This window comes from Atractosteus spatula, chromosome 1 (genome assembly GCF_055471065.1).
Source record: "Atractosteus spatula isolate fAtrSpa1 chromosome 1, fAtrSpa1.hap1, whole genome shotgun sequence".
NCBI lineage: Eukaryota > Metazoa > Chordata > Actinopteri > Semionotiformes > Lepisosteidae > Atractosteus > Atractosteus spatula.
Genome location: NC_142706.1, coordinates 25,284,155 through 25,299,405, shown reverse-complemented (window position 1 = coordinate 25,299,405; position 15,251 = coordinate 25,284,155). Strand labels below are relative to the sequence as shown.

The 15,251-nt window shown below is 40.8% G+C and overlaps 1 protein-coding gene across 3 annotated transcripts in view; it reads right to left on the bottom strand.

Moving 5' to 3' along the window:
• kctd8 (potassium channel tetramerization domain containing 8) overlaps positions 1-15,251 on the bottom strand; it is a 145,122-nt gene that overhangs the window by 34,345 nt on the left and 95,526 nt on the right. The window contains exon 3 of one of the 3 annotated variants that reach the window (XM_088911408.1): positions 12,448-12,468. The exons of the other annotated variants lie outside the window; for them this stretch is intronic. Coding sequence (XP_088767534.1) covers positions 12,448-12,468 — 21 coding nt within the window. The remainder of the gene's footprint in view (positions 1-12,447; positions 12,469-15,251) is intronic. 3 annotated transcript variants of the gene reach the window in all.

Genomic DNA, 15,251 nt, shown 5'->3' with positions numbered 1-15,251 from the left:
TTCATTCAGGTAAGGGTCAACTATATACACGATACTGCTGAGAGCAGGAAAATTCCTATACTTGACTCAGCAGCATCTTAAAAACAGCACCCATGGTGTTCAAACCGATTTTTTTTACACAGGAGACCGACACAGCTTCACGTTGTGAATGTGTTTTTCTAAGAAAACGTGTCCGTGGGGGAAGGTGGAGTGTGTCTTTCATTGGAAGCCTTGCCCTGTTCTACTTTGAAAATACCTGTGAAACTGGTTTGTTTACAAACAATGTAGACACAGAGACTCAGACAGTGGAGTGAAATTCGACACAGGCGGCACTCCCGGGGGGAGGGGGAGGGAGAGAGAGAGAGAGATGCAAAAACCGCGCAGCGCCAGGAGAATGCACAATATTAATGAAGGGCTTTCAGGCTCACGTGGATTTGCGCCCTACACCCTGCAGTACCACTGTGTACATACAGTACGAACATGTTGTGATATTTAAAAATATAAAAAAGTCAATAGAGTGTCCATAATTCTGCTATTGCTATTTTAATTTTTCAAAGAAATGTTTGTTAGAAGAAAACTCGTGGCAATAGCTGGATGTGAACACCTGACCTCTCACTTACAAGTCAGTCACTTAAACCATCACACCACTGACACAGTCACATGACAACCACTGGAACAACCGTACACATATACTACTGTTTGTTTTACAGTGCATGAATATAATTATATCATTATTAATTTCTTTAAATACACGATTCCATATTATATTCCCTATTAATCAAATTCTGAAAGTATGCTTTTGTCTATTCCGATAACGAGCGTATTCACAGAAAAGGTTAAAATGATCACTTTTCACAAAGTATATAAACGTACAGTAATATGGTCAGAAGGAGTACATAAAAACGTTTTTGAAATAACCTGGCAGTTTTACAAGGTGATTCCGGATACTATTAACATAATTTAATTTGCATATGGTAATTTGAAGTATGACGCGAAATGACGCGTTAATCCGTGTTATACTGCGTTTGGACGCGACACGCCCACCGCGTTATATCGCAGCGTACCCCGCTTGTTTTGAATGGCTGCATCTGTACATAGACAGTTATTATTAGCAAAATATACAATAAATAGTATAGTTATTATTACCATCAGAATTATCTTGAGGATGAGATCCAGAATCTGTTGTATGTGTCAACTTTATAGAAACATAAACTGTGCTGTTTATTGTCAACATAGTGCTTAAAGATGAGTAAAGAGTAAAGTAAAGAAGAGTAAAATACAAGGAACCCTGATTCGAATATTCAATATTGTCAAAGAAGCAACAATGAAACATGAACGAGGATACAGAAGTGCAATCTATATGGAAGCAATTAAAACTGACAACAGGCAACACATTTTTACACTAAAGGTTGTGGAAGTTACCTACCCATATCATTTTTTTTTCTAAAAAGACTTGATGAGATCATTGTATTTAGCTACTAATATGCACGATTGACTGAATGCTCTCCTCACATTTGTAACATTATATGTGTGCTAATTTTCAATATGCATACTTATTCTGACAGACATTATTTCTGTCAAGCATATGATTAATACATTTATTTATTTGTGTGTGCAACACAAATAAACTGAAATTCTAAATGATCCAGTGGGATTTGGTCATCAAGAAATATAGAATTTTGAATACAAAATTTTTTTGTAATATAATAAGGGAACAATTCTGTTTGCTCAAAGAACAAGTGTCTGACATATGAATACTTATTAGGAAATTCGGAGAGAAACAAAACGTTGATTAAAAAGATATGTCAGATTAGATAAGTGTGGATGGAATGTATATATAACAGCACCAGTTAATGAGCAATCAAACCAGATATATAATCCCAGATTGCCGCTTGCCAGGCGCTCTGTCATTTAACTAGTCTTGTACGGGTAGTGCTCTCCACACAAAGACATCCTGTTTCATGACAACAAAAAGTTTATTGCTTTGTCTGCATCACGTACAGATGCAGCCATTCAAAACGTGTGAAGTATTTCGCATTACACCGCAGTGGGCGTGACGCAGTATCACGCGGTGCATCGCGTCATTTGACGTCATGCCGGAAAGTATCCGGAATCACCTTGTAAAACCGCCAGGAGGAGCCAATAAAGCTTAACCTCTCATGTACAGCATTTGAGCTTTTAAATTTAAACTGTGTATTACAGCATGTTAATCATCAGTCATTAAAAAGTTGGTATATTTTATGAAAGTAAGATTGCTCAGTTGGGCAAAAGTACACAACCTACCTTTATCAGAAATATTTTAATTATGCAGAAATATTTTATGCATCAAAGCCTTTACCGAAGATATTACTAATAGTATTAATAATGAATGGCTTTGGACAAGCTGTAAACTCAAACTATTACGCTGGTCCACATTCTTTCTAACTGTCATTTTAAACGAAAATACTTTTATTTTTTTCTTTGACAAACACCACAGCATTTCGTTGATCTAACTAACGAGGACAGGACATTAGCTAGCCAATACGATAAAGGAATGACTTTTTTTGCTAATTTCTTTATCACATTTGTACAAGCACTTGGAATCTGTCCAAGCCCTACTGTCAGGCATTTTCTTTTACTGTAACGGACATAAAAACTCCCTTGCTTTTAACAGAGCGTTTCATAATTTCTAACTACGAAAATTATTTAAACTGCAACACTTATCATTCAACCAGAGCTCAAAATATCACAAGGATCCACAAGAGCACAGCAAAGACTGTATTAAAAGATACTTGTTTCAGATACATGAGAATCCAAGCTTTTTTATCTACGCTTTCTTTTCCGTATACCAGATATTATGGAACCACTTCAGAAGGGTGTCAGTCAGTCAGATTAAAGAAAAAATACACGCCAGTATTCCATTTCTCCCTAAACATTTTAAGCATCGAAGTCTTTAACTAACATGTGAAAAAGCGTGTAAAAAAGTGGTAGTTTTAAGCTTTTCTGCTAATATAATATGGAATCGCGTATCTAAAGAAATTAATAACGATATAATTATATTCGTGTACTGCAACAGGGCTGTGTAGGGCTGTTTTACCTCTGTTCATGTGATTTCCCTAGTAGCCTGCTGGTCTACATGCCGCACTAGTAACTCACAGGTTGTGTGTTCAAATCCAGCCGGCGCTGTGACTTTTCTTTTAACAAACATTTCTTTGAAAAAATAGAATAGCAATATTATGGACAATTAATTGACTTTTTATATTTCTAAATATCACAACATGATCAAATTTAAGTCATTTTTAATAACAATGAATAGTCACCTTCTTTCCTTCTGACAACTGTCCCTGCTTCTGCTTCCTGCTTCTTCCTGCTTTGTGTGTGTGTGTTTTTATTTTTTAAATACATTTTAGAAAAGTGTGATCTATACTAAAAAGCTGTACACCACCTGCTATATAGATACATATTGTAATACTTTCGGGTTCGGATAGGACGGACACAAGAACTCAGACTTACGGAGTTAAAGCAAGTTAAAGCCTTTATTTTTCTTCTCCGTCACCACCTGCCAGCCCGCTCTCCCGCGCCCCCGACCAGAGACAGACAGCCCCCGCCCGCCAAGAGTGCGAGCCAACACACTGCCCGCGTGCCCGAGGAAGAGAGAGAGACACCCAGGGGTGCACAAGCAGGATCCTCAAGAGATCAACAAAGACAACAGAAAAAGATATGTGTACTGTATAAGATACTGTCCATGGGAATCCAAGCTTTTTTATCCACGCTAAGTAGTCTTTAAAATTTCTTCATTACACAGTGAAGTCAAAATTCCGGGATGTGCGCTGGGCAAATGTTCCGAGGTGAAATTCTTCCAGCACTGGGGTACCTTTAAAGCGGAGACGAAGGGACCGAATATTTTTGGTGCGCCCTCTCTTTAAAGCCCAGGCCAAATATGAAGACAGTACGTACAGTTATAATTCAAACTGAATTCAAAACTACACATCCCAGTTACCATGGTGGTGCTTGTGATCATTGCGTTTAACCAACGAAACAGGGCGAAAAATCAGTCACATAATAATAATTAATTGCTTACACTTATATAGCACTTTACAGGTAATGGGGACCCCCCTCCCCCACCACCACCAATGTGCAGCATCCACCTGGATGATGTGACGGCAGCCATAGTGCGCCAGAATGCTCCCCACACATCAGCTATTAGTGGGGAGGAGAGCAGAGCAATGAAGCCAATTCAGAGAGGGGGGGATTATTAGGAGGCCATGATTGGTAAGAGCCAATGGGAAATTTGGCCAGGACACCAGGGTCCCCTACACTTTTCGAGAAATGCCCTGGGATTTTTAATGACCACAGAGAGTCAGGACGTCAGTTTTACATCGCATCCAAAGGACGGCACCTGTTTACAGTATAGTGTCCCCATCACTATACTGGGGCATTAGGACCCACATGGACCACAGAGTGAGTGCCCCCTGCTGGTCCCACTAACACCTCTTCCAGCAGCAACCTTAGTTTTTCCCAGGAGGTCTCCCATCCAGGTACTGATCAGGCTCACACCTGCTTAGCTTCAGTGGGTTACCAGTTGTGAGTTGCAGGGTGATGTGGCTGCTGGCCATATCTTTGGCCGCCAAAGATATGACTTTGGGGCTGAGTTTCGAAAGCTTAACCTATCAGCAAGACAGCAAAGACATTTTTCCAAGAAAGTTTAGCCTTTGTCACTAATGAAACCACTAAATAAAGACATAAATCTAGAAATGGACAATTAATTGACTTTTATATTTCTAAATATCACAACATGTTTGAATCCAAGTCATTTTTAATAACAATGGGTAAACTGGGCAAACTATCACAAAGCTTTAGAGAACTTAACATTTTTATTATCAACAAATTGTAAATACGATGTTTACATTGGCGTTATTAATTTTTCACTTGAGTGTATGGTGGATTGTGAGAGCAGACCCCCCTCTTAGGCTACGCAAACGATTTTTTACATTTTTATTAAGAAATGGAGGCTGTATGCGTTACAATATAAAAATTTACTGTCAAACTTTAAATCAACAGTTGATTTAAAGATGATCTGTCAAAGTGCAATGAAATACAATATTGATGTTGTTGTTATTGTTGTTTTTATCCTGTAAAGCGTTTTGAGAAGCCACCTTTAAAGGCGCTATATAAAGGCGCTGATTCTTATGGAATGTGTTTTCTTTCTTCTTTTTTTCAGCATGGAATAAACCTATTACAGTACTTGATTCTTATGGACGCCCGGTTCTGCCGGGGATTCATAATAAAACATGGAATCGCGTGTCTAAGGAAATAGCAGTATAACTACATCCATGCACAAACAGTAGCATGTTACATTATTAATTTGGGTGTCTCCTCTTGCCAGAAAGCGCTCAATTGCATTTTGAGTGTGGTTTTTGACTTTTTTAAAATTACAACCCATACATAAGCTGATACTGTTGAGACTTTTAATTATTTTAAACTGTATTACAGCAGTACAATGTGCTTTTTCACAAAACCTAGAGTAACGAAATGTCTTGCGTTGTACAGCTTTTCAGCTAAATATATTTATCCCTTACACCTGACACTTGAGGTGCCCGACAAAAACTGGTTGAACAGCTCTGTTGGAGGTTTGCAGATCAGATCAGATTCCCTTCCCCCCACAGAAAGACAGACTTATTAGTCGCTATTCACTGCGCGGCGAGCAGCTCCAATTTCAGGCGTAAGCGATAGATCCCAGTTTAGCCGATCTTATTACAGCATGTTACAGTTCACTATTATTAACCATATTAATTTTAAGTGCTTAATGCCATTTTTTGACCACACACGAATATTCTTATGTCCATATCTTCGCAAGGGAATCAGTGCGAATTGTAATACTAATTAAATGACCGCGGGCACTTTCCACCCCCTCTGACAGCAGGAACATAACCCATTCTCAGCTCAGCAGCTCATTACAATATAGGGTGTTTGAATCTTTTGCTGCCTCACAAAGCTTTAGAGAACTTAACATTTGTATTATCAACACATTGTAAATACGACGTTTACATTGGCATTATTAATTTTTCACTTGAGTGTATGGAGAATTGTCAGCTGTCACTGAGAGCACTTAATTAAATGTATTTTTTGATTTACAATCAGACAAATGCAACATAAATTGTTATCTTTGTCTTCTAAGTATCTTAATAAACTTTCAGCATAGCTTTCTCCCCGTTAAGATTTATTTTTCTTGGGATTTTGGGATCAAACGTGGAAAGATTAGATTGTAATCGTTTTTATTTTTTAAATACATTTTAGAAAAGTGTAATCTATACTAAAAAGCTGTATTTATTTAATACCACTCGATACCTATATTAATGGAGTTTAGTTGATACTGTTTTAACTTAACACAGTTTTAACACAGCATTGTACACATGCTTAAAAGAGGAGAAAACGCAAGCCTTCTTCAGGTGTGAGGGTCTTCTGCTCAGAATGAAACGCTAAAATGTAATGTAGGCTCTGAATGGGTTCAATTATGATTTGGGCTTGATTAAGGTCACTGCCTTTCATCCAAAATCCTGCTTGAATCCGTCTAAACTAAAAATTAGACACGAGAAGAGGCTCTGGTGAAATAATCTTTTTTTCTTGGAAAAAAATCTTACCCGCTGCAATCCGGGCACAGAAGGATTCAAAGAAGCCAGACAGGCAGGGGGAAGAGTGAGTTCTAAATAAAGAGGTATCCAGGTAACAGTGAAGGTAATAGCCGCAGACGTGGCCTACTTAGCCCGCCAGGGTTACTCTACTCTCCCGGAGGAGGCCCACCGGGAGATAGCGCTCCAGGCGTTCCTCTGGGCCCTGGAGCCGACTGAGGTGCAATGCCACGTAATGCTGGCCACACCGGTCCCCTGTGAGCAGGCCCTGGCTCTAGCTGAGCAGGCTGATGCTGTATTTGAGGTGACCGGTGGTCCCCACTCCGGAAAGCCAGAAGGAGCGCTTCACCCCGCCTGCTGCCGTGGGAAGGGTTGGCCACAGCCGGGGCTTATTTCTTCCCTGCCTCATCGAGGGCAGACCCTGCCAGGCCCTCGTCGACACCAGTTCGACCATCACCCTGCTGTGGCCTGGTGTCCTGCCGGGCACCGAGGCAGCAGGACCCCCAGGGCACTCACCGTGCACTTTGGGGCTGCGAGGGTGAAACACCCCTTCTACCTTGCCCCATTCCGTGAGGACTGTATCCTGGGGTTGGACTGGTTGCAGCAGGTGGGTTGTTCCCTTGACTTGGGCCGGCTGGAGTTGGTGGGGCAGGGGGAATGAATCAGTTTTGTGGTGGGCGGGGCGGGAGGTGTCCGGGGTGTGTATGTTGACCGGACCGGGAAGCGGAGGTGGCAGCGGCGGGCGTCGCCTGGGCCTGTTGGAGCCACGGGTGTCGAGGCGAGCGTGCCAGAGCTGACTCCCAGTACGGTAAGATAAGCTTGCCCCTACCCGGAGTTTGTAAGGCACTCTGTGCACTGTGGGAGGCCTTGGAGGTGAGAGACGGGGTGCTGCACCGGGGGTGGCAGTTGCCCTCCACCAGCGAGGTCACTGCTTGGTGGCCTCCGGCTGGCTGTGCACCGCTTGGAGAACTACCCCACGGAGCGATCGCGACACCACAAACTGCCACCTGACCTCGCCGCTGGATGGCACCCGCCACCCCTGGCGCAGCACCCCGTCCCTCACGCCCAAGTCAAGGCAACCACCAACCAGCTGCAACCAGTCCAACCCCAGGATACAGTCCTCACGGACTGGGGCAAGGTAGAAGGGGTGTTTCACCCTCGCAGCCCCAAAGTGCACGGTGAGCGCCCTGGGGGTCCGGCTGCCTTTTTAAAAAAATCCCAAAATTTTTTTCTGCCATTGCATATTGGTGGTGGAGGGGAGTCCCCATTACCTGTAAAGCACTTGAGTGGAGTACCCAGAAAACACAATATAAATGTAAGGAAATATTACTATTTTTATTAATTATTATTATTACTATTATTATTAGTAGTAGTAGTATTACACATGGATTGTACCTGTAATAATGCTGGGTTTACATTAATTTAAAACAGGAACCATTTTAACATTTTCATAATGAGAACCTTTCTACCCATCTACATTACACATTATTGGAGTAGTGAATCACTCTGATTGGATGACTGAAGACTAGGCCAGTGGGAAATTTAGTTTCATTTATGTATTTCAAGTTCAAGTCAAGTTCAAGTTTATTGTCATTATACTCATATACAGGTATATGGTATAACGAAATGTTATTTAGCTAGCTCTCAGACGATACGTAGTACAAAAAAACAACAATACAATTGTATAATAAAAGAAAGACAGAGACAACAGTCAGTGTGCAAAAACAACAACAGGCAATGTGCAAAACATAGAAGGTGTTGAGCTCGTTAGGCAGGGAGGCATCATGGGCAGGTGCACAGATGTTCTTCCTCTTGTAGTCTGTGAGGGCCTGTATACCTTGCCACATGCGCCTTGGGTCATTAGTGGTGAAGTGTTCCTCTATTTTCTGTTTGAGTGTGTTTTTTGCATGTTTAATACCATTGTTTAGATTGATCCTGGCTGCCCTTAGTTCTTATTTGAATGCTGCATCCCTTGCTTTGATTAGGATGCGAACCTCACTGTTCAGCCATGGTTTCTGGTCGGGAAAAGTTCTTATTTCTTTTGTGAGTGTGACATTGTCAGCACATTTCCTGATGTAGCTAGTGACTGACGATGCATATTCCTGTATGTCGGTGTATGATCCCTGTGTGGCAGCCTCTTACAACACACTCCAGTCAGTGCATTCAAAACAGTCCTGCAGGACTGATTCAGCTCCTTCAGGCCACACTTTCATTGTTCTGACCACTGGTTTCACTCGCCTGTGTAGCTGTATGTATGCCGGGAGGAGAAACAGAGTGATGTGGTCTGAGTTTCCACAGTGGGGGAGGGGTACTGCTTTGTAAGCATTCTGAATCTTGGTGTAAACGTGGTCCAGAGTGTTTCCTCTTCTCGTTGGGAAGGAGACATGCTGATGGTATTTTGGGAGAACGGATTTGAGATTTGTTTGATTAAAGTCACCCGCGACGATAAAGGTTGCGTCGGGATGTGCAGATTCCTGTTTGTTTATTGCAGTGTGCAGTACCTCTAGCGCTTCTTTGACATTAGCATCAGGGGGGATGTAGACGGCGGTGATAATAACAGTTGTAAATTCCCTCAGCAGATAGAAGGGGCAGCACTTGATCATTACAAATTCCAGAGCAGGTGAGCAGTGTTTCGTGATGGTAGATACATTGTTGCACCATGTGTTGTTAAAAAAAAAAATTTATTACAAACTAAATTAAAAACTACTAGCATTTCTTAGTGATGGTCTTATTTGACAGATATTTTCATTTTCTATTATCCTGCAAAGAAATATTATATTTAATTTCTTCCTCAAAAAACAGATTATCCTTTCCGACAACATCAAAGAGGCTAAGCAATTTCTATGGCTGACAGCTCCACATCATCTTCCCTTTATAACTAACCTCATTAGATCTCTCACTACAGAGAAGGATAAAAAACTCAGTTATCTTCTACAGAAGAAAACCATCAACACCCCTAACACCTCCACCAATCCTAAGCTTGTTGTCACTATACCTTCTGACCTTTCCCTTTCACAGGATAAGCGATCCCTCCTCAGCAAAGGCCTCAGTTTTGTACCAGTTCCCAGGAAGCTGGACATCCTTTTACCGCAGGATCTGTCTCAGAGCACATTTTGGTGAGGAATCTGGTTATTGATGTTTATTGATGTCATTATCAATATTAATCCTAAACAGAGCTGTTGGACTCCCCCTTCCAACCATTTTCCACCAGTCGATTATTTCATTAACCAATGCACCAATCAAGCTCCCAAGATACTCTCTATACCCAGTAAACACAGGTTCAACCTCACCCAAGGAGAAATTCAGGCGCTCCAGTCTCTTCACAACAGAAATAATATCGTCATCAAGCCACCTGACAAAGGAGGTGCTGTTGTGGTGTGGCGTAAGCACCTATATATCTTTGAAGTCTCTAGACAACTAACAGACACTTCTGCCTACCTCCTTCTCCAACAGGACCCTACCACTGACTACCAAAAGGAAGTGGTATCCACCATCTCCCTTCTTATCAGCAGTAAGGAGCTCCCCCATGAAGCAAACCGGCTCACCATTGAACTTCTGCAGGTATCTCAACTTTATCTCCTCCCCAAAATCCACAAACCGGACACCCCTGGACGCCCCATCGTATCAGCATGCAACTGTCCAACTACGTACATCTCGGTCTTTCTTGACAGCCTTGTGAGACCGCTGATTGAAGGTCTTTCCTCATACATGATCACACTAATCTCTCCGTCTGTGTTCCCAAAGATGGTTTTCCTAATTCATACATCAGAAAGACTACAGAAACTAAAAATATCCTGCAGCTAGGATCACACCTTCCCCCTTCTCTCAAAAACAGACTACTTTTCTTCTAAATTCTCTCTATTCATTGTGGGTTTCATTTCACACCTCTCTTCAACTATCCTGACTTCACAAATCCTGATTGGCCACTCTTTCTGTCCCCTGTTACCGCCTCTCACTCCTCCTCTCTCCCAGCTTTGTTCTCCTGCTACATTACCTTTGCTTACTGCCCTGTCTTTCTCACACCTGAAGAAGGCTCCATGGCCGAAACGTTGTGTTTTCTTTCTTCTCTTTTCAGCATGGACTAAACCTATTACTATTACTCCTGCCCCACCAGGAGAAACAACACACTTGACCTTGTTTATACTAATGTACCCGGTGCTTACAAAGCAGTACCTCACCCCCCTCTTGGACAATCTGACCACATCTCCCTGTTCCTACTCCCAGCCTACAGACGACTTCTCAAACGCACCAAAGCTCCAGTTATAACTGTAAAAACATGGACCAAAGAGGCAGAATCAATGCTTCAGGAATGTTTTGAGTGCACAGACTGGAGTGTGTTCAAAGATGCAGCCTTCCACGGATCCCACACCGATATTGACATGTATGCATCAGCAGTCACCAGCTACAGTACATCAGCAAATGTGCTGATGATGTGGTGAGCATTAAAAAGATACGCAAACTCAAAAACCTTGGATAAACACTGAGACCCGCTCCCTGCTCAAAGCCCGTGATGCAGCCTTCAAATCTGGTAATGAGAACTGAGAGGGGCAAGGAAAAAATTAAGAGCTGGCATAAAATCTGCCAAGAAACAGTGCAAATCCCAGATAGAACACCACTACAACACCAACGCTAACCCACGACGCATTAAGCAAGACATAAATACAATCACAAACTACAAGAACAAAACAAGCCCTGTAAGCGCTACTGACCACTCTCTTCCAAACAAGCTTAACACCTTCTACACACGCTTTGAAGCTCATAACCCTGAACCAGCCACCTGGACCACTGACTCCCCTGCCACCCCACCCCCCACACTATCCAAGCTAGATGTGTGGAAATCACTAAGTAGAGTGAACACACATAAAGCTGCTAGACCTGATGGTATCCCTGGCCTGGTACTCAGAACATGTGCCTGGCAGATAGCTGATGTCTGTACTGACATCTTCAACCTGTCCTTGGCCCAGGCCACTGTACCTAGCTGCTTCAAGACGACCACCATCGTGCCAGTACCAAAAAAATCAGCACCCACATGCCTGAATGACTACTGCCCTATTGCACTCACCCCCATCATAATGAAGTGCTTTGAATAACTACTTATTCCACACATTAAAGCCAGCATTCCAAAAACACTGGATCCTCTCCAGTTTGCCTATCGCACAAACCGCTCCACAGAGGATGCTATCTCTATAGCTTTACACACCACACTAACCCACCTGGATAAAAGGAACACCTATACAAGAATGCTGTTCATTGACTTTAGCTCAGCATTTAACACCATCATACCCATAAAACTTTCTACCAAACTCAGGGCTCTAGGTTTAGATACAACCCTCTGCAGCTGGATCCTAGACCTCCTCACCAGCAGACCCCAGACTGTCAGGATTGGCAACCTCACCTCCAACACACTCACCCTTAACACCGGTGCCCTTCAGGGCTACTCCCTGTTCACCCACGACTGTACTGCCAAGTTCAGCACAAACACCATCATCAAGCATGCTGACGATACCACAGTCATGGGCCTGATCACTGACAATGATGAGACTGCCTACAGGGAGGAGATAAAACAACTTGCAGACTGGTGCAGAACCAACAACCTATGTCTCAACATTAGCAAAACCAAAGAGCTGATTGTTGACTTCAGGAGACAAGGAAAAGTCCACTCCCCCATCTACATTGAAGGGTCTGCGGTGGAGATGGTGAATAACTTCAAATTCCTAGGTGTTCACATCTCTAAGGACCTCACATGGACACTGAACACCTCCAGTCTCATCAAGAAGGCACAACAGTGGTTGTACTTCCTGAGAAGGCTGAAGAAAATACACCTACATCCACAGATCCTCACCAACTTCTTCAGATGTACGGTGGAGAGCATACTGACCAGCTGCATCACAGTCTGGTACGGCAACTGCACCGCATCCGACCGTAAGGCACTACAGCGGGTGGTCAAAACTGCCCAACACATCATCGGCAGTGCCTTACCATCCATCCAGGAAATCTACAACACCAGGAGTCTGAAAAAAGTCACCAAGATGATGTCTGACCCCACTCACCCCAGTCATAACATGTTTGTTCCCCTACCATCTGGCAGAAGGTCCCGGTCACTCTAGTCCCACACAACTAGACTCCAAAATAGCTTCTTCCCCAGAGCTGTTGGTGACGCCCCCACTCCCTCCCATCATATTATGATCTCTTCTAACGTCTTCCTGTACCCACAAGGACTGTACTCCTACACCACTACACACACATGTAAGCCGAAATTGTACTGTCCCCCCGATAGCCCAGTAAAACTGTACCGGTCGTAATATTTATTAATTAACCATACTATTTTTAACCATACTATTTTGCACTGTTTCAAGAATTACCTTGCACTGTTTTTGTCCTGTTATATTTTCTCTGTTTGCGGAATTTTGCACAGTTTTGATTACTTCATTACATGTTATTTATGTTATGTTATTACACGTTACTATTATTGCTATTGTGTTACTGTCTATTGTCTTATCTTCTGTCCTATTAATATACTGCACCTGAGTGACTAATGAGAAACACTTTTCATTATACTATGCACCTGTGTAAGTATAATGACAATAAAGTGTAATTGCATTGAATTGAATTGAATTACTTGTTCCTTTGGAGCCTACTCATGCTGACACAGCTACCCACCTGAACTATTATATTTAATATATACAAACACTATATATAAACAACAAATATTTACGATATTATAACTGCTTGCAGAGGAAGTGAAACCAAATTAACAGGCATAAAATAAAAGTAATTTAAAAAAATAAAATATAATAAAATAAATAAAAGTGAATAAAAATGCTTTATACTAAATTTAAATGATTTATACTAAATTACTAAGAAACACTCCAAAAACAGCAAATTATAAAGCAAAGACATTTTGTCATAGGTATTGTGGCAAAAGTGCTGTTTTTTCTCTTTAAGGAGGATCACTGGCGCTCTTTGAATCTTTACACTCTCAGTAATCTAAACACAACTGGACACCTCCTACCTCACAGGCGGGTGTGAGATAGAAAGGGTTAATAACTTCTGGTTTAAAATATTTCAATTTGTTTTAGAATGTGTATCTGTTGTCACTCCTTATACAATGGCAAATATAATTGTGATTCTACTGTGTTGATTTAGACTGTATAAACTAATGAGAAAACATCTGACATTTGTAATGTCTTTGTTGGCTATTATTTTTTAGATTAAAAGATCTTAATTCTTGATTTTCAATCTTGATTAATTCTCACCAGATAACAGATAATGCAATTATCAGTATCCCCTTAGAGTAGGGAATAGTTCTAAGACAAAAAGAAAATAGACTATTAGAATAACCAGTGTCTGGGTTAATTTACATACATTTTAATGTCAAACAGCTTTTTGCCAGCTGCTGGCAATGTTTTAAGCGAGGGCAGGGGGATTAATCCAAATGCTTTCTCCTCAAACTGCTGGGTGATCGTACAATTACAGTACTTTTTTGTGTTCAAAAAGCCTTTTGTTTTATGATAATATATGTTTTCAAATATATAGAAAAAGCTTATGGTGCAACTTAATGAGAAAATCAAGTTGGGTTATTTGATACTATCATAAATGAAAACAGTATGTCAAGTCTGTTGCAGGCATGCTGTATAGTACATTATTTAGAAATGTGTTTGGGTCACTAAAACACCAATTTATGTACATACAGCAGTTAATAAGTCCTTTGACCCATTTAAAGTTTGTTTATATCTAAAAAGTCAGTTTAAAATGAAAAATTTAATCAATTTGAGCAAATCAGTCATCCTCTTTTATGTGTAACCAACCAAGCAAAATAAAAGTAATTAAAATACTATTTATTTTTGACAAAAGTGACATACTGTAGCAGATATGAGGGTACCACAAATGACATGAGAGTTGATAACATTAAAAATTTATTTCAAATTAATTCATATCATTGAATTCTAAAATGTGCAAAAAACTTTTGAAAAAAAAACTTTTCATATTTTAGAGTATATATAATTAAGAAAGTAACCACTCAGATAAATAATAGATAATTCCATCATAACACATGGCTCTGGAGAAAACTGAGTTATTTTGCCCACAAAACATACACCTCTCAGAAATCTATGGTTATGCTTTCTTAGGTCCCACAGGTCCGGTCCAGTCTTGGTGATTTATTAGTAGTTATGTAACTTATAATTGCTCAGTCATATGCTATTTATTGTTTTTATTATGAACCTTGTAAGTGTTCATAAGAAATGCCAAAATGTTTGAAAAATAAAAAAAAGAAATACCATTTTTTTATCTTAGTCTTTATTTTCAGCTGCCAACATTTCCCTTTCATTACATTAATCCATATTAAGTGGTTTTAAAGTACATGAATGTATCAGTACTTTACTTCTAAGTGCCATACATAATGTGAGAGCTTGTAATCTAATGCATCCAGGCTCTATTCATGGCATGTGATCTCTTTTTCAGTAAAAAAACAACAAGTTTACGATTAAAAAAACAAGTTACCATGTCAGTAACGTCTAACATAACACATGTGCCACCTATCAGTCTTTTTCGTGCAGTGTAAATTCAAGATTCGAGATTCAAGATTCAATCTGAGTAAAGTAAATCTGAGTTTGTCTTCCTAAACAGATCTGCAGTATACCACATTACACTTTCTGCTGGCAA